A 25,432-nucleotide genomic window follows, 5' to 3' on the forward strand; every position below is an offset into this window, starting at 1 on the left:
GCTGTAGTGGAGTCACCTGTAGTATGACATTAACCCAGGTCCTGGTTGATGCCAACCTCATGGATACTAAACTTGGCTATCAGCCTCTGCTCAGCCACTCTGCATTGTTGCGTACCCCAAAGCTCACCTTGGTGGGCAGTCACCCAAAGATCAGAGGCAGAATATTCCTGACCAGGGGGGAACATCCCGGTCTGGCAATTGTTGCATGGTGTCCATCCATCTATTGTCGTAGCAGCTGCTTGGTCTCAAAATGTACCATGCCTCTTGGGATCCTTGCCTGCAGCATATGAGATAGACAACATTGGCTGAGTCATAGTCATAGAGATGTACAGCTTGGAAACAGACCCTTTGGTCAAGAGTACCTACCATGTACATGGTGGTGTCCTCATGTGCAATGGTGGTATCCACGTCGATATGGACACATCTTGCAGTGATTGCAAGGACAGGGATGTACAGTTTCGTAGTTGATGTTGTCCTGAAGGCTGGCAGTTTGCTGCGAACAATGGTCTGTTTAAAGTTTTACAGTTGTTAAAGGCAAGCGGAGGCATAGGGAAGTTCTTTGTGAGGTGCACATCTTCATCAATAATGTGTTGCAGGCTGCAAAGTTTCTCTGCACCAGGGAAGTACTGGGCAATGAAGGGTATCCTACTGGTCGCATCCAGTGTCTGTCTCCTGAGGAGGAGATTACAGTTTCTCACTGTGGGACATTGTAATTGGTGATTGAAGAGTTGAGCATTGTATCCTATACTTATGAGGGCATCCTTCAGGTGTCTGTCATGTTATTACTTTAGTTCAAAAAAGGTAGAGTAATACAGCAGAAATAACTTCTCTCTCAAACTACCAACTGTTGAAGTGATAAGTGAAGTGATGTGTATTGTGTGCATGAGGGCTTTTGTGGTGCAGTGGTAAGGTCCCTCCTTCTGAGCCGAGTTCAAGTCCCACCTGCTCTAGAGGAGTGGGACATCTGAAATCAGTTGATTGGAAAATATCTACTCAATTGTTTGCCTTTCTTTGGCAAGATAGAGTAGACATTCATGAATGATTCAATGGTGGTCTTTATAAAGGATGAACTACATTCAGTCACAGAATTATGATGGTGCAGAAGGTGGCCATTCAGCTCAACATACCTGCCTCAATTGAACCTACCTCTATTTCCAGGCAGTACATTTCATACCCGAACAAGTCACTCACCTTGTTTAATTTGCACATCACTTAAAAAAATAAAATTCAACAATTAAGATAGCCTTCATTCTGGGAAAGTGGCAAAATACACAATTATATTTACATATAGTCAAACCTATCAATTTTTGCTGTGTTTTATTAAACAATTTGTTCTGAATTCCCAGCTCACTTAATCTAGTAATTTCCAATGTTATATTTCCTTGTTTGAAAATTATACCATTTCTCAATTATATATTATTGTTCCTCAAATATAGCACAGCACCCTTATCCAGTAAGGTTTTATATAATCCATTTGTAAAACAAGCTAGCTTAAATGACTTGATGAATGATCTTTCAGACTAACTCAAAATTTGTATCTATTTTCTTCTCAATGCAAAGGTTTGTTCAGAAATTTGTAATCGCTACTTAGAGGTTTTTAAACAAAATATCAAACAATTTTTTACATGAGAGTACACGTTTCAGGCATAAGCCCTTCATCAGAGCATATTATCTTTATGTCCTCACACTTAGCACTGCTGCAATTGTCACCCATACTAACCAGCTATTTAAGCAGGAGAGGCACATCACTCAGATTACAGGATATAGATTCTTGCTGGATAAGGCAAGATATCACCAGAAGTAGCAGGAACTAACGAGAGATGGACACTAACCTCCTTGGGGGAAGGAACATTAGCCATAATTGAAATATCCATTGCCAAAGCCAGGGTCAGCAGAGAAACAAATAAAAGACAACCGTATCCTCATTGTGCTTCTCACTACACATTTCACCTGCATCCAGACTCTTTAGGGGCAGCTGAAAAAGAAGTGGCAATGACACTGGCTAGTAATGCTCTTCCTCAGACATGGATTCAAATTCCACCACTAACTTGAATTCAAAGCTAACAAAAAAAAAGTTAGGTTTTATTGCAATGGAAATAGAAATGCAAGAGTAGGGTGGTTATGCTTCCGTTGTAAAGGCATTGGTGAGATCCCATCTCGGGTACGGTCTTCTGTACTGACCATTATACATATGAAAGGATGTTATTGTATTGGAAGCAGTTCAAAAAAGGTTTACCAGACTAAATGGAAATGAGTGAATTGCCTTCTAAAACAGAAAGACTACACTGGTCCTGTATCCTCTGAAGCAGAGAAAAAAGGTCAGAAGTGAGTTAACATAAGATCCTGACAGGACTTGACTGGTTGAAAGGACATTTCCGCTTGTGGGAGAATTGAGAATTTGGGGTTCTCATTTAAAAATAAAAAAGGGGATCACCCATTGAAAACACAAGGAAACATTTTTGTCTGAAGGCTGAATGTCTTTGGGATTATCTTTCTTTAAAAGGCAAATGCAGAATCTTATTTTTTTAAGACAGAGGCGGATAGACTCTTGATTAACAAGGGAATAAAGATTGTTGGGGATACGCAAGAATATATAGAGTTGACTTACTGAACAACCAAGTGGCCTATTCTTATTATGTTCATATGTTCCATTAATAAATCTAGAATATCTTTCTAGATATGACCATGACAACTATCTATTGCTGTAGAAAACATGCCTGGTACACTAAATGCCCTTGAGGGAAGGCAATTGGCCATCTTTACTAGTCTGGCAAAAATGCAAATTCAGACCTACAGTAATGTGGTGATTCTTCAGTACTCTGAAATATCCTACTAAACTACTTAATTCAAGGACAACAAATTCTGGTCTCACCAATAACCACATCTCAAAAAAAAGAGGAAAAAACCTGATTTACAAGTTGCAGGTGGTGTAAATATAATGGCTCTAATATCAAGTTGCTGCACTCCATTTCTAGGAGGACATCGTAGTTTTGTGCAAACCAGCCAGGGTATGGAGAAAGAAAAAAGATAGCCATGACGCAGTCAGGGATTGATACAAAGCATAATTTAAGGATAGCATGGTAGTAGGATTTGCATGTAGGTGAAACATCCTGCAAAGCGTGAGCCTCCAGAGAAGGGAGGCAAGGATAGCACAGGTGTCATCATATTCAGCTTTGCTGCAGAGCACTCCAGCACTTCAATGGATTAACCTACAAAAGAACAGATGGGTCGTCACAATGAAATAGTTGGAACAGCAAGTTACCTGTTGGGATGCCTGCGATCAATGTCAATAAGTATGGTGGAGTACAGTTCTCAAAATATACACAATCTAGAGGACAATTTTGTGGTGAAAAAAGTCTATTAGCACCTTTGTGGGAGGAGATTTCAAAAACAAAGAAATTTGCTACAACAGTGAAAACTCAGATTAAAAATTTTAGCTAGCTGCCACCAGTGTGGATTCCTGGATTCAAAGGTTTTGCAGGGTGACACAGTAGTCTAGCAAACTCAGTCCTCCCAACACAACGATTTATAAAAAGGTGTTTGAATGGTAGCAGTTTAATAGTTATTTTTCAATGCGGTCTACAGCTTCCCCCAATGAAAGTCACCAGTTGTGTCATGGCATCTGGCACGGTACCACAGAGCACCAAGGCATGTATTAAGCAAACAAAGTTTAACTGACTGTATGCCTAGTGGAACATTTTCAGTTTAGTTTGTAATCTTCTTGTGCTGGCTTTTATAGTTTTGCTTTGTGCCAAACTGATACTGGTTTGGTCAGTGATAAAAGGGAAGGGTAAAGTGTGAGACTGCTGGTAAATGGGAAACTGAGGTGAAGGAATATTGTTCTCTCTGAAATAGAATTTGGGGTTCTCATTTAAAGATCAAAATGGAGTTATGTTGAGTATTGATGACCTCATGCTTTTCTTCTTCAGCTACTCACCATATAGCTCAGGACAAGCCCTATCCACTTATGGTGGCAAGGTTCTGCATACTACAGGCCAATCTGAACCTTGATAGCTACTCTTGAATATTGCACAGCAAGACAGTAGAGAAGCTATTTCAACATGCCAATAGTCTGCTCTGCATGGATTTCTTTTCATAACTTGTACACAGGAGTCAACCAGACCAGTGGACGGTCCTTGAAAATTTTTTTTTAAATTTAAAAACTTATTTTTCTAAACAATCTGCTTACAGATATTACAACACTCCTCTGGAGCAGGTGGCTGAAAGCAACATATTGGCTCAGTGGTTAGCACTGCTGCCTCAGTGCCAGGGACCCAGGTTCAATTCCACCCTCTGGAGACTGTGTGGAGTTTGCACATTCTCAGTCTTTGCGTGGGTTTTCTCAGTGCTCAAATCTCCCCCCACAGTCCAAAGATGTGCAGGTTAGGTGGATTGGCCATACTAAATTGCCCCGTAGTGTACAGACTATGTGGATTAGCCTTGGGAAATGCAGGGTTACAGGTATGGGGTGGCATGCTTTACAGAGGGGTGGTGCAGACTTAACAGGTCAAATGGCCTGCCTTCACACTGTAGGGATTCCATGGTTCTGAGGTAGGACCTAAACCTGCCACTCCTGGGTCAAGGTAGGGACACTACCAGCCTGCCACAAGAGGGCCAATAACCATCTCTTGATTTATCCTGGTGATTCAATGTATTTGGAACAGTGGGTTACCTCAAATATCAGACACGATTTCATGTGCGCTCAACTTATTACCAGAGACACAGACAGCTGAAAGAGGAAAAAAAAAAGTGTGCTGTCCTTTTAAACCACACCAGACTACACTGAAGATATAGAACATAAAATGTTACAGGCCCTTCGGTCACACCGACCTATGAAAATCTGATGCCTGTCTAACCTACACTGTTCCATTATCCACAAGTCCAATGCTCACTGAAATGCCCTTAAATGTCAAGTCTACAACTGTTGTAGGTAGGCCGTTCCATGCCCAGAGTAAAGAAACTATGTCAACATCTGTCCTAAATCTATCACCCCTCAATTTAAAGCTATGCCCCCTCACGTTAGCCTTCACCATCCAAGGTGAAAGATTGGACAGTGAGAGCCTATCTTATACGTCTCAATTAAGTCTCCTCTCAACCTTCTCCAATGAAAAATAGCCTCAGTTCCCTCAGCCTTTCCTCATAAGACCTTCCTTCATACCAGGCAACGTAGTAAATCTCCTACCTCTTTCCAAAGCTTCCACATTCTTCCTATAATACGGTGACCAGAACTGCATGCAATACTCCAGATGCAGCCTTACCATTGTCTTGTACAGCTGATGCATGACCTAGTGGCTCCGAAACTCAATCATATAATATAAAAACACCAACACACCATACGCCTTCTGAACAACCCTATCAAGCTGGGTGGCAACTTTCTGGGGATTTATGCACCTGGACACAGATCTCTTCACCTACATTGGCCCAGTACTCTACATTCCTGTTACTCCTTCCAAAGTGAATCACCTCACTTTTCTGCATGAAACTCCATTTGCCATCTCAGCCCAGCTCTGCAACTTATGTCCCTCTATAACCCACAACATCCTTCTGCACTATCCACAACTCTGCCTACTTTGGTGTTAACAGATTTACTAAGCTATCCTTCTATGCCCACATCCAGATCATTTATGGAACTGAAAACAGTGGACCCAAAGCAGATCCTTGTGGCACACCTCTGATAACTGAGCTCCAGGATGAGCATTTCCAATCAACCACCACCCACTGTTGTCTTTCAGCTTGCCAATTTCTGATCCAAACCGCTAAAATCACCTTCAATCCCAAAATTCCATATTTTGTGCAGTAGCCTATAGTGTGGAACCTTATCAAATGCCTTACTGAAATTCATATATACAACCACTTTACCTTCGCCCATCTGTTTTGTCAAAAAAACTCAATAATAAAAAAAAATTGAGCGGCATGACCTACCCTTCACAAAACAGTGTTGACTATTCCTAATCAAGTTATTCCTTTCCAGATGATAATAAATCCTCTATCATCTTTTCCAATACCTTCTCCACAACCAAAGTAAGGCTCACTGGCCTATAATTACCAGGGTTGTCCGGATTCCTCTTCTTGGATAAGGGAAGATTTGCTATCCTCCAGGTCTTCTGGCACTACTCCTGTCGACAATGATGACATAAAGATCAAAGCCAAAGGCTCTGCAATCTCCTCCTTGGCTTCCCAGAGAATCGGAAGATAAATTCCATTGGATAGGAATCTTATTTTCAGACCTTCCAAGATTGCTAAAACCTGTTAACCCCAATCCCACCTAATCTTGTAGATTGTATCTTTATTCTCACTAACATTTCCCTTTTCCAAAAGGATGGATACCGATTAAAAGTATTCATCACGTGCTTCCCTTACGTCCTCAGATTCCATATACAACTTTCAACTATCTTAGGTGGTTAAGTGAGAACGAGAGAGACTCCAGATTGGTGCACTGCATCCTAGGTGTCAGAGTTCACGATGTCTCTGATTGGGTTTTCTGGATCCTTGAGATGCAGGGGAAGCAGCCCCAAGTTGTGGTCCACATAGGAACCAATAACATAGGTAGGAAGTAAGGTGGAGATCTAAGGCAGAAAACTCAGGGAGCTAGGGTGTAAGTTTAGAGCTAGAACAAACAAACAGTTGTTGTAATCTGGTTTACAAAACAAGGGAATTTGATTCCAAGTGGGAATTTGGTGCTTGGGCAGGGTTTTCAAAAAAAAAAAAAGGTCCTTTAAGTAAGCTTGCGATTATTTCAAAATGCTGCAATGAAGTCTGTGGTTTCAAATCTTTGAGACAGATGCTAATTGAAAATGGGGAAACTGAAAGGACAAATTATACCCTCTGGTTTATTCTGAAGTGAAAACTGGAAAAAACCATGAGACTGAAACTGGTTGATAGAGGATATAGAGCCAGAGTTCAGATAATGGATTTGTGTTGCTGCACAGAGAGGTTGAAGACAGGGGCTAGATCCACAGACTGAGAACAGACACAAAAAGTTGCCATTTGGTTTCAAGAATCATCCACCGATTACCTGTTTGACCCCTATGCACAACTTATATAAAGAAACCCATGCTACTGCACAATGTTATAGAGCAGACTACTGGCATGCTGGAATAGATTTTCTATTGTCTAAATGACTCTAAAGTTAATAACACTGGTGGATCTCCACTATCCAGACTGCCATAAGCAGAGTGGAGGAGGTTCTGCAGACATCTGTTATTTAAGTGAAGACCAAGAACATGAAATTATGCATAACTATAGAAAAAAAAAGAACATTTCTTAATTTCTAAAGACAGTTTTAAAAAAGTTTTGACAGATTTACAAGCCAAGTTTGCAAGATCAGTCTTTAGCTGCCATTTAAATATGGCATCATTACTTACTGGGGGTAGTGCATTGTAAATCAAGCCCTGTCAGAGTCATCACAAAAGTTAAGGTTTTGAAAGAAATATGCAAAATCCCTAAACTGATTTTCAGATCCAAAAAGTTATTTAAAAAAATATGGACCGTTAAGAAATCACTATGTTACAGGTCATTAGATTCTAAAATACAGGTAAGTAATTAAACTAAAATATTAAGTAAAACCTAGAAGCTCTGTTACACAAAGAAAAATCCACATGGACAAAGAGACAACTGCGAAAACAGTCCCATAGTCTTTGTTCCTAGAGTCATACAGCATGGAAACAGATCCTTCAGTCCAATTCGTCCACACTGACCATGGTCCCACTTTCTAAACTAGTCCCACTTTCCTGCATTTGGCCCATCTCTCTGCAAACTTTTCAATACATGTACTTAACCAAAGTGTCTTTTAAATGTTGTAACTGTACCTGTATCCACAGTGTTAAAAGTTGCCCCTCATGTCTTCAACTTTTCTCCTCGCCTTAAAAATATGCCCTCTAGTTTTGAACTACCCCCACCCTAGGGAAAAGACCCTTGCTATTCACCTTACTCATGCCCCTCATGATTTTATAAATCGGTTTAAAAAAGAAGTCACCACTCACTATCCTCCAGTGAAGAAAGTCTTATCTTCATGATGCAAAAAAGCCATTGCTGACAACATCTTGGCAAATATTTTCTGACTCCTCTCCCAATTTAATTAGGAGGCTCCTTCCTATAGGAAGGCAAGTAGAACTGTACACAAGACTTAGCCAACATCTTGTACAACCTCAACATAACATCCCAACTCCTCTACTCAAAAGGAGTCAAGAGATCTGTGGCATTGGCTCTTGCTCACTTGAACAGGGTCTCTTAACCTTTTTTCACAAATGCCGAATGCTTCCACTGGTTTGCAAGAGACACAGGCACTGACTCACTAGTGTCACAGTCACATTGTGCAAAACAACTGATGAAATACATTGGTTTTCTTCAGTTTTAAAATGGCTTGCTGCAGAGAGAGACAGTTTTTGGTTGCTGCAGATCTTTGTTTCTCTCCTAATTGGACTATCTTCTGTGCTGCTCACAGCCCAAGCAGTTCAGCTACCTGTGCAACCAACAACTTGGTTGCAAGTGTTGGCAGACTTTTGGTTTGTGGACTAGGGACCAAAGTGTGAATCATAAAAAGCTGCATTTGTAAACAATTCCTTGGTTCCAGTTCATCTGCAAATTGCTGGAACTCAAAAAAGATCCAAACAGGGTTGATGCAAATTATTTCATGCCTTGGAAGCAAGGAATTTAATAATGTTTGTAAATCCCTGGCTTTAAAACCGTTCCTTTTCATTTCAGTCCACAGTTAAGTAAAAATTGAAAAATCTCAACAGTAATTCATAGTCGGGCACACTTAGTCTGAATCTATATTAAACTTCCTCGTCTGAGGAAAAGTATAGGTGGTTACCATGATAAGTGTTTACTTGATTTGACTTTTGTCTAGTTTAGTGTTAAAAGCATAAAGTTTTGTCATTTCATTCTCAGTAATTAACTAGGATTTCACATTTGTTCTTTTTAAACATTACTGTTCTTGAAGGTCATAACATTACATACATCTATCCTGCCCTAACACCAAACCTGTGTCCATGATATTGGCACTACATTTATTTTATTAATCTCCTTGAACTAAATCAGCCACACTTGTGGAAGATAGCATTTCTTCATCCCGTCAACAGGGAAAACTCTCTCCTTAGAGAGGTTCTTACCCTGTTTTGTATCTTCGAGTTCCAGCAATCTGTAGATGAATTGGAGCAGAGGACTTGTTTACAAATGCAGCTATTTATGAATCTTATTTGGTCCCTAGTCCACAAACCAAAAAAGTCTGCCAACACTGTGCAACCAACAACTTGGTTGTCAGGTAGCTGAACAGCTGGGGTTAAGAGCAAGACAGAAGCTAGTCCAAATTAGGAGAGAAACAAAGAGCTCTAGAGAGGCATCTGTGAAGCAAGCTGCAGTCTTGTCATTTCAGAAATTCATTGCTCCAGTTTCTTCTGGAGAAATGTCTCAACTAGACTTGAACAGATATTCTCACAACAGCCCTTTAAAAAAAGAGCAATTGAAGTGGACTGTTAGTAGACCTACTTGAACTAATTGGTCAGGAACCCCAAAAAAAGGTTATATTAAAAAGCCAAAAAACATACTGTCATTACACCCAGGTTTGCTGCGTATTGGCAAGCACACAAATCACCAAGTTGAAACCACCACCATAATTCCATGTATTAAATCATTCAGCATCCTTTGAAGTTTCATTAAAACATTCCAAAACTATTTTCAAATATGAACATTGTTATATTCATTTATGTATTCATAAAAGCTGCTAGCTCAGGTCTTTAACCTATAAAATTTGAAGCAGCAAAAATCAACAGGCACTAAATCATGATCATGAACAAGCTTTATCATCAGCATGGTTGATATGCTGTCATGAAAGCTACTGGTCTCACATCTGAATCAGAATGATGGAACTGCCACTGCAGAAGCAAGAGCTTTTGTTGATATACAATTTTGGTTAAAATCATTCACAACAAATCCTTAAGCAAGCTGAAAAGTCCCAGGTATCGTTCACAAACATGATCAGCATACTTCATTTCAATCAGCAATTCACAAATCAATTTTCCTCCATACATTCATTTTGTGGAGGTGAGTATTTTAAGCACCACAAAATTAAGCAACTGTAGATAATCACTACAACAGTTACACTATAAAATCATAATTTATACACAAGCACAAGAATGAGGAGGAGGTTATTTAGCCTGAGTTTACTAAAATCATGGATAATTTCATTGTAACCTCAAGCCCACATTCCTACTGACTCCTGACAACCTTTTCACCCCCTTGTTTAACAAGGATCTAACTACCTCTGCCTTAAAAACATTAATGAAGGGGAGGTGTCAGTGTTGGACTGGGTGGACAAAGTTTAAAACTCAATGCACCAGGTACAAGTCCAACAGGTTTATTTGGAAGTACAAACTTTTGGAGAGCTGCTTCTTCACTGTCAGGTAGCTAGTGGAGTAGGACAATTTATAGCGAAAAGATCATAGTGTCAAACACTGATGTGATATATACAGCACCCACCAAAACCAAGCTTCAGCCAGACAGTTTAAAATTTTCTTCAGGATCTCAGCCAGCAAGCCATTCTAGTTGTTGTCGGTATGCAGACAAGACAGCAGAGTCCAACTGGACCTAAATGGAGTGAAACCTCAGCTGGTATCCAGGGAGTACACACCCTGTAAAGTCCATCTACATCTGGTTCCAAACAGTTAAAAAGATTGTTCTGATTTGGATACTGCTGACCAAATCAAATAGCTTCTGGTTGAATGGTCACCTGGTTTTAATGGAGGTCAATAACAGCACAGTTGTTAGTGATATGTTAGAGACCACAGAACCAGTCTTTACCAAAATTTGCACTGGACTCCAACTCTTAGGCAGAGAACCTAAGCTGGGGAACCTTTACAGGAGAAGGTTACAACTTCAGTTCTGGTCACTTATGAGAAGCAGTTGATTCAGTTACCACTGACTTAGCAAAAAGTTCAGGCCTAAATCTTGATGGGGGCAAAATTGATTGAGAAAGATTCACCTAGATTGGCTCAACATTTTGCAATTAGGAAAATGGCTGCCTGAGTGAAGTTCTAAATACCTAGACGCTTTCCAGGAAGGTCTGGGGACTATCAAAGGAGCCAAGGCCACCTTGTAAGTTGACAAGGAAGCAAATGCACAATTCCGCAAGGTCCACCCAGTGCCATTTGCCTTACAAGCAAAATTACAGGCAGAAAGTCTGAAAAAGAGTAGGAATCAAACCAGTCCAGTTTTCAGGATGGTTTGCACAGGTCCATTTGCCTTGTGGTGATGTCAAGCAAATCAGATGTACCCATTTTCACAACTGAATAATCCAATCCCTCTGATAGGATTTGCAAGAGAAGTTGGTGGGGCTGTCCTTCACAAAGCTGGACATGAGCAATGTGTACTTGCAATTCTGGTTAGATGTGGATTCTTGGAATTATTTTTAACAATTAATGCCCATTAAGGATTTGTACCAATACACAAGACTGGCATTTGGGGCATTTTCAACGCCTACAAAATTTCAGCAGACAATGGAGAACATTTTAAAAAGTCTACTCCTTTACTCCACGTAGCCATTTATCTAGATGAAGTGCTAGTAACAGAAGACCAATAAAGGAGCACATAAAGAAATTTGACATAGTCCTTAGACACTTCCCCCAGGAAGATGTATGCCTTAGGAGTAGAAAAAAAAAGGTGGGTGTGTTCCAGGTACCCCAAGTGACCTACTTAGGCTACAGAGTAGCCAAGACTGAGCTACACCTGTTGAAGATAGAGGGAGGGTGATCAAAAAAATGTCCCCGGCTCTTAAGCTCCAGTACTGGAGCTTAGTTCCTCCTCTTTTTGGTGGAAGTTCATAAATAATCTTGCCTTCATCCTGGCACCTTTGCATCAACTTCTATAAAAAAGGGTCAGTCTTGGAAGCAGTCAAGGACAAGCTACAGCTGTTTCTTCACTTCCCCAAAAGCGATCATCCTCTTAAGATGTTGATACACTAATGATCTGAAGTGAGATCCTGTTTTAACATGCGATGCTTTCTCATATAGGTAGTTTAGCTTATTTAGTGGGCCAGAGAGAGGAATGCCCAAGAGCATATGCTCCCCAGATTTTGGCTGATAATGTAATTATGCCCAGCTAGAGAAGGCAGGCTTGGTCATATTTAGAGTCACCAATACCTTGGAGTGTTAATTTGTAATAACAGACCACAAACCCCTACTGGGTCTACTTAAAGGAGGACGACAAGAAAGTGCCACTCTTTGCTTCAGGCAGAAATCAGCCAATATTAGAGCCCACAGCTATGTAGAAGTTAGAACACCATCCAGGAGGCCGTAGAAATTGTAAATGCACTGAACTTGCGCTATTTCCCACTGGCAGATACACCAGTGGTCCTGCAACTGGAAGAGTCCGTAATGATTAAAATTTTCTGGACACTTCCAGTCACAGCTGACACTATCCAGTCCTGGCAAAAAAAACTGAAACGGCTGGTGACGAGGAGAGAAAACCAGACCAGAAACCTTTATTTTCGACCCAGAGAGACCAGGTCACAGTAAGAGGATGACAAGAGTGATTGTCCAAAGCAAAAAAAAGTTGCCACTGAATATAAAATGAAGATGTTGACGCGAAGTTATATTTAGTAGCCAGGATCAGATGCAGACATAGCTGCTTGCCTGTAACAGTGCCCAGAGTGCTCACAAGGACAAAAATTACCAGGTGATTTTTATGAAACAAGTACTTTTATTTCCAAAAAAGAAAAAAGGTATTTACTTTGTCACTAAATGTTTGATTCTGTACAGCATATGAACAAACAAATATTGTTTGCTGGATAGAGTCATAAGCCAAACTCAAAAATAGTATAATTTTGTACAAGTAAAATTTATGTTTGAAGCATTGGGGTTGAGGAGGAATTCAATAACTGAATGGACTCCATTAACTTGGACGGTGGTCTTTCCCCACTGTACCTTCGCAGCAGCTGCCCCTTCAGGGTGTAGTCCTAGACCTTAGAATTTGCCAGACTGCAACACTTGGTTGAGGTCGAGGTCAACTCATTGCTCTGAAGGGCCAACAAGTTTTGGGGAGACCAAATTGGTATAGTCAACAGGTCCTCCAGGTATAGTCAACATTTGTCTCAGGGAATCGACAGAGCTGCTCAGGACAAACCTTGACAAAAACCATTATATCTTTCTCCCGACTTTTGCAAAAGCTGCATTCCAGAAGGTAGATACGCAAGTCTCCAACTCATCTCCTCTTCCCACCTCCCCCTGCCCCCAAACCAGAACTGCTTGAAACACAGGTGGTGTTTAGAGAGTCTGGGCATAGAAGATTGATCTCACAGGTACCGTCCAGCTCACCATCAGCCAAGTGATGTCCCAATGCTTGTTGGAAAGTTCTGGTGATGAGGCATTCTGCCAAATGACTGATTGTTCCCCAAGCAGACTATCCTCTCCTTTTCCCACAGGGTCTCAAGGATGCCAAATGCTGAACACTTCCTGATCAAAAAAAATGTCTTTTTGACCACTAATCCTCGCAAATTTCTCCATGAATGAAAAGGTGATACGGAACAGTCCAACTGCAACAAGGTCAGACCCATCCTTCGCAACACCAGCTTCAGGTAGAAACTCAGTATATGGTACACAAGCACCAAGTGTCACTATAAGGGTCTACGCACAGCTTGATGCTGCAACACAAAGAAAAGAGGCCATGAGGATGAGGGCAGCACTGGGTTGCTTCTTCCACACCACCCTTCCCCCATCCAGAGGATTTGTACATGTGGTCCCTGCAGACAGTTATGTTGGACCTCAAGAGAAAGATGGCTCTGCTGACTGCAACAGTGCAGGTTCTGGGAGTGGGCCAGACTTACACCATGAACAGAGTGCAGCACACCTAATGACCAGATTTTCACAGAGACCGAAACCCTAGGTAGTTGTCTGAATTCGCATATCACTACACATCAGATGGAGTCTGGGAAGATTAACAAAACAGTGAAATTCACAACTAATCTTGAAGGAACCTTCTGGGGAGGTTACAGCACAAACAGATAAAACTATTCATTTAAGTGTGGCTTTACAATAAGTCTGCAGTAGTAAATACAGTGGGTTCTTTCTTGATGTTATGTTTTATTGAAATATGTATCTTGATTAGACTTAAAAATATAAGCCATAAGTATCAAGTTAGCCTGGAGCAGTGTTTTGTTGAGGAATAAGACGGTGCTATTTTCTGGGTCTGCAGACTGAAAGAAGCAAAAATGGCCTTTAGTACAGCGATATGCACTTGTCGGATGTGGGAGTTCAGGGAGTGTTTGTATTACTGAGGATTATATCTGCAATAAATGCCATTGGCTGCAAACCCAATCAGATCAAATGGATCAGTTAGAGAGACAGTTCGAGGCAATGAGGAATTCAAAAGCAAGGAGGGCATGATGGATGGCATTTAAATGTAAGGGAAAAAAGTTGCAGATACACAGTCACAGAGATGGGTTAACTCCAGGAAAGGCAAGACAGGTAGGTAGGCAGTGCAGGAATCGTCTGTGGCTATCCCCATTTCAAACAAGTAGGTAGTTTTGGAAAATGTAGAGGGTGATGAACTCTCAGGGGAATTAGCAAGAACAGCCAAGTTTCTGGTATGGAGACTGGCAGTATTACAATGATATGTACACCAAGTTTCAAGAGATCAGTTGTGTTAGGGGACTCTAGTCTGAGGTATAGATAGTTGTGGCCAGCAGCAAAAACACTCAATGGTGTTGCCGCCCTGGTGTCAGGATCAAGGATGTCTCAGAGTGTAGAATGTTCTCAAGGGGGATGAGGGCCCAGCAGGAAGCCATTGGCTCCAATGTGTACAATGACATAGGAAGGGGAAAAAAAAGGATGAGATTCTTGAGAAAATACAGAGAATTTTAAAAAGGTCAAGAGTAGTACTGTAATATCTGGATTACTCCCTGTGCTGCGAGCTAGAGAGGGTAGGAATAGGAGGATAGAGCAGATGAATGCATGGCTGAGGAGAAGGACTCACATTTTTGGATAATTGGAATCTCTTCTGAAGTAGAAGTGACCTGTACAAGAAGGACAGATTACACCTGAATTAGAAGGGGACTAATATATTGGCAGGGAGATTTGCCAGATGATTTAAACTAGTAAGATGGATCCAGAGAGATAACAAGGAAAAAAGGTCAAAAATCAGAGATTGGTTGATGCTATATTGGGCTTGAGAAGGCATTCCTGCTCCTTCTGGCTGATAAGGAATTCAAGGGAAAAGAAAGTTTGAAGATTTACAAGAACCTTTCTGGTCATCTGGTTGCTTCAGCCATTTCCTGCTGGGATTCACCACAGAAGGGACAGTAAAACTATGTAATGATAGCAATATTCATTGGACTATGCTTTCGTACCGGAGGTAGATTGGTGTCTGGATTTGGCATTCATTCATTGAATCGCTTTTGAATCTTGCCCCTTTCCCAAAGCATGATGACCCTCAGGTTAAACTCCCCATGTTGTATTTCTCCAAAGGAAAAGAGGTCCTATAGTTCTCTGGGACTATGACAACTTGACTTCACTTCACTGTAAGATTCATGCCATCCAAATATAGCTAATGGTCTCTACCTAAGCCATCATCCACAGTAAGCTGGGTTCCCAAAAACTGTGTTAACATTTAAGACTGCAAATTGTTACTTTTACCTTTCCTTCATACAATGCATCAGACTTGGGTTACTCTGCTAAAGCTCATCTTGAGAGCCTTCAAGTATTGATGTCTTTAAACCTAGTATTTGAGAACTAGAATGTGATTGAGAATATGCAGTGGATTGGGGTAGGCATGATATTAGGAAGCCTGATTTACTTTCTTGCAGAATAGCCTCAAAAACAGATGAGCTTGACAAAGCGCAGTGCTGTTCTGATGAACAATCTTGTCAAAGAGCAGGGATCATTACTGGTAGGATGGAAGGCTCCATGGCTGTTCGATAGCAAACAGTGAACTTGGCAAGGTCAGGATCATGGAGGCCCTGCCTATCTGGCCAATGAAGATCAAAAGAGTATGAGGGTTTCCTCTTGATGGGAATACTGAGACATCCTTGAGAAAAGTAATGAGTTAAAGCAGTTAGGGCAGGCAAGTGCAAAAGCAGAGAACAAAAAGGTAGGACTGAAATTAAACTGCATTTATTCCAATGTAAGGAGGCCCAATAAGGAAAGCAGATGAATTCAGCCTAGTCCCATGTTCCTAACCATGCCCTATCATAGCAATTACTGAAACGTGGCTCAGGGATTGGGCAGCGTAATGTTCCAGGATACAAATGCTACAGGAAGATAGAAAAGGGAACAAGAGAGGGGGAGTGGCATTTTTGATAAGGGATAGCATTACTGCTGTATGGAGGGAGAATATTCCTGGAAATACATCTAGGGAAGTTATTTGGATAGAACAGAAATAAGAAAGCAATGATCACCTTATTGGGATTGTATTATAAACACCCTAATAGTCAGAGGGAAACAGACAGATTTCAAGCAGACTGCAGTTATCTATAAGAAAAAATAGAATGGTTATGGTAGGGGATTTTAAACTTATCAAACAAACTAGAACTGCCAGTGTTAAGGGTTTAGATGGAGAGGAATTTGTTAAGTGTGTACAAGAAAATTTTCTATTGAATGTGGATGTACCTACTAGAGAAGGTGCAAAACTTGACCTACTCTTGGGAAATAAGGCAAGGCAGGTGACTGAGGTGTCAGTGAGGGAGCACTTTTGGGGCCAGCGACCAAAATTCTATTAGCTTTAAAATAGTGATGGAAAAGGATAGACCAGATCTAAAAGTTGAAGTTCTAAATTGGAGAAAGGCCAATTTTGACGGTATTAGGCAAGAACTTTCAAAAGCTGACTGGGGGCAGATGTTCACAGGTAAAGGGATGACTGGAAAATGGGAAGCCTTCAGAAATGAGATAGAGTCCAGAGACAATATATTCCTGTTAGGGTGAAAGGAAAGGCTGGATGACTAAAGAAAAAGTATTTGGTTAAGAAAAAGGAAGGAAGCATGTGTCAAGTATAGGAAAGATAGATCGAGTGAATCCTTAGAGTATAAAAAGGAGTAAGAGTGTACTGAAGGAAATCAGGAGGGCAAGAAGGTGACACGAGGTAGCTTTGGCAAATTAGGGTTAAGGGAAAAACCAAAGGGTTTTTAAACAAATACATTAAGGACAAAATAACTGGACAGAATAGGGCCCCTCAAATCAGCAAGGCAGCCATTGTGTGGAACTGCAGGAGAAGGGCAGGGCAGGAGGAGAGAAGAGATACTAAGTGAGTATTTTGCATCAGTGTTTACTGTGGAAAACGACAAGACAGAATGTAAGGAAACAGATGGTGACATCTTGAAAAAAAATGTCTACATTACAGAGGAAGTGCTGGATATCTTGAATCGCATAAGATGTGGATAAGTCCCCATGACCTGACCAGGTGTACCCTCGAACTCAGCAAAGCTAGGGAAGCGATTTCTGGGCCTCTCCCTGAGATATTTGTATATCAGATGGTCAAAAAAAGGTGAGGTGCTGGAAGATTGGCTAATGTGGTCCCACTGTTTACAAAAAGGTAGCGTAGACCAGTGAGCCTGACATCAGTGGTGGGCAAGTTGATGGAGGGAATCCAGAGGGACAGGATATACATGCATTTGGAAAGGCAAGGACTGATTAGGGATAGTCTACATGACTTTGTGTAGGAAAAAATGTCTCACAAATTTGACTGAATCTTTCGAAGTAGTAACAGAGTGGATTGATAAGGGCAGAGCGGTGGACATGATCTGTGGACTTCATTAAGATGTCCGTCAAGGTTCCAAATGAGAGACTGGTTAGCAAGGTTAGATCTCATGGTATACTGAGAGAACTAACTATTTGGATACAGAACTGGCCCAAAAAGGGTAGAAGACAGAGGGTAATGGTGGAGGTGGAGAGTTGTTTTTCAGACTTTGCCCAATGGAGTGCCACAAGGATCGGTGCTGGATCTACTAATCATTTACATAAATGATTTGGATACGAGCAGGAGGTATAGTTAGTATGTTTGCAGATGACACCAAAATTGGAGGTGTAGTGGACAGAGGAAAAAAAGGTTACCTCAGATTACAACAGGACCTTGACCAGATGGGCCAATGGGCTGAGAGGTGGCAGATGGAGTTTAAGTAAATGAGATGCTGCATTTTGGGGAAATCAAATCAGAGCAAGACTGATACACTTAATAGTAAGGTCAGAGGGAGTGATACTGACCAAAACCCTGGAGTGCAGGTTCATAGCTCCTTGAAAGAGTAGCAGATAGATAGGATAGTGAAAAAGGTGTTTAGTATGCTCTCTTTTATTGGTCAGTGTTGAGTACTGGAATTAGGAGGTCATGTTGCAGTTGTACAGGACACCGGTTAGGCCACTGTTGGAATATTGCAATTCTGGTCTCCTTCCTATCAGAAAGATGTTGTTAAACTTGAAAGGGTTCAGAAAGGATTTACAAGCATGTTGCCAGGGTTGGAGGATTTGAGCTATAAGGAGAGGTTGAATAGGCTGGGGCTGTTTTCCCTAGAGTGTTGGTGACCTTAGAGGTTCATAAAATGAAGAGGGGCATGGATAGGATACATGGACCATGTCTTTTCCCTGGGCTGGGGAATTCAGAACTAGAGGGCATAGGTTTAGGGTGAGCGAGGGGAAGTATAATAAAGGTGGGAGACCTAAGAGACAATTCTTTCTTCACACAGAGGGTGGTATGTGTATAAAATGAGCTGCCAGAGGAAGTGGCGGAGGCTGGTATAATTGCAACATTTTAAAAGAAAGAGGTATCTGGGTGGGCATATGAATAGGAAGGGTTTGGAGGGATATGGGCCAGGTGCTGGAGGTGGGACTAGATGGAGTTGGGATATCTGGTCGGCATAGAGAAGTTGGGACCAAAGGGTTTTTTTGCTGTCCAGCTCTAGTATTCTAACTGGTACTCCAAAAGCCCAGTTATTTCTGCCTCATCTTGGCAATGTGCACCTCAAGATTTAGCATATTCCCCAGTCCCTCAAACACATTCCAGTGCTGTCAGGTAATCTGTCCAGCTGGGGAAGGGGATAAAGGATCAGTTGGCCCAGTTCCCAAAGAGAATGTTATTCTTCCTTGATTTACCTTGGCTCCCAAGGACAGTTCGAACTGGTCGCACATGCTCAGGTCGGAATGCTGCCACCAGACCAGAAAAAAAAAGTGACCTCACAGATGCACAGGAGAAGCTGTGACCAGCAGGAACCCCTCCAAGGCTCACATCCTTCTTGATAGACTCAAAAGGCTCTGTACAACACAGGACAAGAAACAAACAAACAAAGTTGTACATCTCCAGCAGGTCCTGGCCAAATCAAATCCCACAGAGGCAAATACAACTCAGCCAGAATACCCTTGCTCCTGGGAGTTTTATTCTTAATGATGATGACTCAATGGCCTTGGTCAGCTCATCCAGAGGGTCCAGCCCCTCCCATGTGCTCTGTGACAGAGGATAGAAACAACTGGGATGCTGTACTGTGGGCTTCATATCATGCAGTCTTAAAAGGATTTGCTAATCCTCAGGATGTCAGACTGAGAAGACATTACTGAGCCATGTTATTTCAGGCTGCTGAGCACAGAGCTCTCCTTGTGAACTACTGCAAGAAATGCAAGCACATCTCATCCTGCTCCATACAGTGTGGAGCTGGACTAGAAGATTACCCTACAGGCCTGAGGCATTGGCAGAGGCTTGGTGGCTCTTCACCTCCTGGAGACCCTCTGTGGCATCAACCCCATTGTCTGCTGCAGGAGTAGGTGCCACATCCTTTTGTGGATTTGAGTTTTCCCAGTCTCTTGCCTTCTAAAACACCTTGGAAGGCAAAGAACCTCTTGGAATGCTACTCTTGACAGTTTTCCACCACTTCAATGGAGACTGAAGAGGGCTTTCATGGCTCTCCAACTGGAGAATTTTTTTTCTTCAACACTTCAAATCATTTCTGGGATCAACAGTTTCATATTCAGCTTCCATGTTCCCTTGCCAGCCTGCTGGTTGACTGTTGTTAGGTGACAGTCAAGCAGCAGGAGGCAGTGGTCAGAGAAGAACACCAGCTTGGCATTAGTGGATCTGACAGATGACATGTGGGACACAAACAGGAAACCCATCGAGTGGTTAGACTGGTCTGGCTGCATCCAGGTTTATCTGCACTGCGCTGTCCGCAGGGATGCTGAAGTCAAGCTGCACACAGTCTTTCAAAGTCAGGAATCTGGACATGGTGTTGGTTTGCTGTCAACCCATCCAGATGCATTGGTGATGCACTGGAAGTCTCCATCCAGAATGACCAGCCTGGGCATTGCTAGCAACCATGAGTGCTACTGTAGGACAACCAACCACTCACTCTTTACCACTGGGACATGCATGTTAATTAGTCTCAGGGTGCATTTCAGTACATATCTGCTCAGAAGTGTCTGCCCACCAACTCCATAACTTGGGGGGTGAAGTTGCCTCCTTAAAATGCAGAATACCAGGCAAGGTGAACAGCAAATGTTGCCCACTGACCAAGTTGTAGGCCTGTGGGACTGTAAACTCCACTTCCTACAGCTGTTGAGATGCAGCACCCCACATTCCTGCAGAAGCAAGATCTGCTTTGACATTACTAGATGTAAAAATGCTCACATTAATACAGGCAATTTTAAAACTCATTTAAGATTCATAAAGTTACCCTTTAGACCAAAAAGGCCTGTTCACTCATGGTCTGGTCACCAGGGGAGTCCCTGTATTCTTGTGTCATGAGGAGTGACCTGTTAGACACTCCGTGCAGAGGTAGCCATCTTGTTCCTCCCTGGAGGAATTGTCCTGATCCAGTGTCAGTGACAGCAAAACCAGGAAGGTTCCGTTCTGAATAGAATAGAGGAATTGCGCTCTGTTCCCAACTTGGAACGTCACTGCTTCCAGTTGCCTGGAGCTGTGGTGGGTACCCCTTAGTTCCCAACAGGTAGAGATTGGGCTTCAGGTGACTCCCTCACAATGTCTGGTGTCTAGGCTGGCAGCTGTTCCTCTCCTTGTAAATGGTGCTGCGCCTGTTGCCATTCCTCCACACACCTTCAGAGAATCTGCTGGTGTTCATCATGCAGCTGCCTCAGTTCTGCTGTAGAACAGGAGGGGCTTGATAGGTTTTCCTTTAGTTGTTTCTCAGATACTCACTCCACTGCCTCCTTAATTTCCTCCTCCTCCATTGACTCCACCTGTACAAGTGGAGGTTAGATTGATGTGCTTCCACACTGGCTACTTTTTCCTCCTTGCCAATCTGTCCCACCTTCTGGGCACCCCTCATTTCAGATTTGCTGATGGGTTGTGACTTGTCTTGTGTCCATGGCTCTCACTGCCACTTCTGGCCATCTGAGCATATATGGTGCCCTCTCCATCTTGGGTAGGGCTCATTTCCCCAGAGCAGTTGCAGCACTTTGACTTTTTACAATCCTTAAAAAGGAGATGAACTTCCTGTTTGCAATTCCTGTAGAGGGTGACTTAGCAGCAGACTGCACTATGCCCTGACCTCCCAAGTTCAACATTCTCTTAGGCTGTCCCATTTGTTAGGAAGTCTCAACTCCCTCCAATCATGAAACTGGAGGATTCACCATAGCATTCACCTTCAGGGTCACTTTGACCTGCCACTTGCTGGTCAAGATTCTGCAGGGGCCCCACTATATTGGTACTGCCTCTTTCAAGCAGTATGTACCTTCCCAGGAAGATTAGGATGTCTGCTGCCAGGACATGGGGGCTGTACGTTTGGATTTTAACAGCTCAGTTCCTTGGTTCAGGAAAAAAAATGGTGCAGACAGGATGGAAACGGGCCCTCACCTCTTTTCTCGTCAAATAACCTTCAGGAGATGTTCACGTTGACCTTCAGGAGTGTGAAGCATGTCAAAATAGTTCCCACTGTGGAAATCCTGCAGACAGAAATATTGGTTTCTTGGAAACCACAGCAATCCAGGAAGACTCTTCACAAAGACGGTCCAGTCAACCAGTGATCCTTCCTCCACTTTTCAGTGGCCCTGACTGTATTTTGACCCTCTGACCTTAAGCATGGGTACTAGCAGAGGCCATAGCTCTGGTTGGCAGGTCACAGTTGGCATTAGGCCAAAGCCAGCATAAAGATCCACCAAATGCAGCTCAACTCAAATGATCCTCCAAGTTCTGCTTGCAATTCAAATCCAGATTCTTGGCATACACACAGACAAGATATTCTGGAACCTGTCATTCCTGCAACGCTACACTTTGAGATGGTCCAACCATCCATTTCAGGTGAACTCCTTGTTGCCTAGCCTCTGCCAGGATTTATGCCAGTTATGGAAACGTTCTCCGCTCAGGCAGCCTTGATCCAAGTTAGCACAGCTTCTTCAATATAAGATCAGCATCCTTTTCCTTACCAGGAAAGATGGTCACTTGATCTCTTCAAGATAGTCACCTTAAGCTTCAGAATGGTTGAGAAACTCAAACTGGAATCTCCCAGGCTTTAGTTCAGTTCCCTAAAGAGATTTTTTATCCACAGAACACCAACGTGCACACTTTTTCACAATGCAACATCGGTTGCTAAAATCAGTCTATTCCTCCACAACATGATCATGACTGCTTGCAGTTGTTTGTTTTCTTCAGTCATAAGACTTGCATAGATCTATGCATCACCCATGAGAAGATTCCTTCTATATGTAGGGTGCTAATGAAGTTAGTAAAAAGCAAAAAGGCCCCAATACAGCTTTCCTTGGAACACCACTGGAAACTGGTCTCCAGATGGATCCATAGGTGATTGAGAATAACTATCCCTAAAAGCATTAAGCCAAAAACTCACATCCTGTCACAGCTTCTCATTAAATTCTACAAGCAAACTAAGAAGAGGTACTGTATGAAAAGCTTTTTGAAACAAAAAACTAATGTTATCAACTATTGGGATAACCTCAGCTAAGCTAGTGACATTTAAAAAAATCTTTTGATCAAGTTAGCAAAACTCATCTTTCTTTTCCAAAAGCCATGATGTCTCTGATTATTCCATCTCAATCTTGGTACACTATAATGTATCACATACAATCCCTTTGAGCCTCTTATTCATAAAATAGGATTAAGTTTTGTTAAACTGAAAGACAGCTGTAGCTCATGAGTCACATGTTCCATCAAGTCCCACTCCAGACCTTGAACAAAGTGTCTAGGCTAACACTTTAGTGCCGAGAGAGAGCTGCAATATCAGAGGTGCCATTTTCAGATGAGATAATATTCCATTAAGACTCCAGCTACCTGCTCATTTGATGCAAAATTTCTCATGGCACTATTTCACAAGGGCAAATTATTGTACTTAACAGTTATCACAAATCACCTTTGTACTTTTAGAATATTTTAAGTACTTCCTGCATACACATGTCTGGTGTGTTCCCATTTTACTTATAAATGGTTACACTTAGGTATTTCAGTGCTTGTAACACTTCAGTTTTGAAAAGTACTATATAAAAATGAAAGTTTTTACAGTAACCCTTACTGTCCCTCATCATGCAGCCTGTCAACATTCACTATGCTAACAAGTGAATAATATGAATTTATGCAAAGTATGAAGTGCGGCTGGCACCATGGACCTGTAGAAATCAGTCAACTCCTTTAGGACTCAGGATATTTGCAAGCAATCAAACTCAAATTGGACAATATATAATTGATTAAGATACATGGTACACAAGATAGAACTAGTATCCACTCAAAAAAAAAACTAGCAATACAGCAAGAACATTCCCAAGCTTTTATTATATACTAAAATCAGCAATTATGCAATCTGTCAGTTACTAATTTTAGTATTTTGTTCAGTTGACCAAGATTCTTAATGCTCTTACAGAAAGCAGTGTTTGATTAGCAATCATGAAATGTGCTAAAACTGAATAAAAATTTGTTAATCAAACACTTAAATACATGGATAACATGTTCCTTGGCTGCAAATGCAACATCTTGTGTTAATATGCTTTAGCACAACATCCAAAATAGGCCTAGGAAACAAAGGTTTGCTAAAACACACTGCTTATACCTGATCACTGTCTCACCTCCAAGTGTTTTTCATACAGCATATGCCCATAGGAGCCACTTAGTGTCCTCAAAGTCTATGCATGCCTTCAGTGGCCAAACTACAAGCTTGACACCGCACCCACAATTCAATTGCACCACCCACACATACTCTTCACATTTTCCACATCTTGAAAAGCCTCCAAAACATTCACGTCTCCTCCAACAGATTTACCTAACTAGTATATGAAGTGATTAGCACACATTCTTCATCCAGTTTGAACAATGGCACATCCCCTGATTGATGTGCTGTGCCCATACTTTGACTCGTGTCCAATTCTAGATGTGATAACATCTCATGTTTTCTCCTCAAACGCACCCCATCCTGCTTAGGTTCACAACACGCAGACAATTTATATCTGACCACTGTGTTGGCACTTAGCATGTGCCACAGCAGCGTGCACACTTTTCCCACCACACGTGCATCCTTCCCACACCCAAGAAGAACACAGCCCCGGGAGTGAGGCAAATCTCTCACGCCCGGGGAACTGTCCCAGGGATTAAAGCAAAATCACAGCTTGACACAACAACTAAAAATCAGGTTGGAATAAAGCAAATGGATAGGGCTTACGTACGTTTTTGCACCTTGCCGATTTCCTCACATTAATCGCCAAGCCAACGTGCTGAGGCCAGGCAACTTCACGCTGGTCATGTTTTATTGTGTTTTGAGGAGGGATGGGAAGATCCAGGCGACAGACTGCACCTGTCATCCACACATGGGCAGCGGCAGAAACTTTGCGCTGTGGAGAATTCTCATGGCGGTACATCATTAACATTCCCACCCCCTCCCCCTCCCGAGCCCGATGTCCCTTATTCCCTGACAGGACTCACCGTAAACACGGAGCCAACCCTGGTACAAACTGGCAGCAAAGTAAAGGAGCGACTCTCCCTCGATGATCGCCTCCATGGAACCTCGGTCAGCGCCGAGTGGCCGCCTCACATCACCATGACTTCGACTAACGGTCCTCTCTCGCTCCACACCCAAACACCAACAGTAAACACTCGACGTCCTTCTTCGACCCCTTTTCTTTTTTTTTCCTTTTTTTTTCTTTTCTTCTCCTTCAATCAGCGAGGCGAACGAAAAGAAGTTTTAAAAGATTTCCCCACCAACCTCCGTCAAAGTCAGCGCCTTTTATTCATTCCGAATTAAATCACCTGCCTCCGCGCTTCAGGGGCGGGGGTAGATCAGCCTCCCGCCTTCCTCGTTCAATCTGATTGAAGGATGCGGGGAGATCAACGGATGGAGAGCCCAATCACGAGCGCGGAGTCGGTTTGATGGGCAGCCACTATACCCAACCAAATTCCACATGTGCTCTGATTGATAACCACCTTAGCCATTCGTAAATGCGATAATAGGGTGGGTTTCAAGCGGAAGAACCAATCAGTAGTGTGTCCCATGTGTCAAAGAGACGAGTCTTCGCTATTTCGT

The 25,432-nt window shown here is 42.2% G+C and overlaps 1 protein-coding gene across 3 annotated transcripts in view; it reads right to left on the reverse strand.

The window, feature by feature from the left end:
* Nucleotides 1-25,187, reverse strand: part of LOC122564877 (disabled homolog 2-interacting protein-like) — a 684,630-nt gene extending 659,443 nt beyond the window's left edge. Inside the window, exon 1 of one of the 3 annotated variants that reach the window (XM_043720268.1) lies at nucleotides 24,835-25,187. In XM_043720268.1, coding sequence (XP_043576203.1) covers nucleotides 24,835-24,910 — 76 coding nt within the window. In that variant the 5' untranslated portion in view covers nucleotides 24,911-25,187. Of the gene's footprint in view, nucleotides 1-127; nucleotides 263-24,834 lie in introns of those variants that run through there. The other 2 variants (XM_043720274.1, XM_043720269.1) reach the window with 2 other exon arrangements.
* Between the last annotated feature and the right edge of the window lie 245 nt (nucleotides 25,188-25,432).

Source organism: Chiloscyllium plagiosum, chromosome 30, assembly GCF_004010195.1.
Source record: "Chiloscyllium plagiosum isolate BGI_BamShark_2017 chromosome 30, ASM401019v2, whole genome shotgun sequence".
NCBI lineage: Eukaryota > Metazoa > Chordata > Chondrichthyes > Orectolobiformes > Hemiscylliidae > Chiloscyllium > Chiloscyllium plagiosum.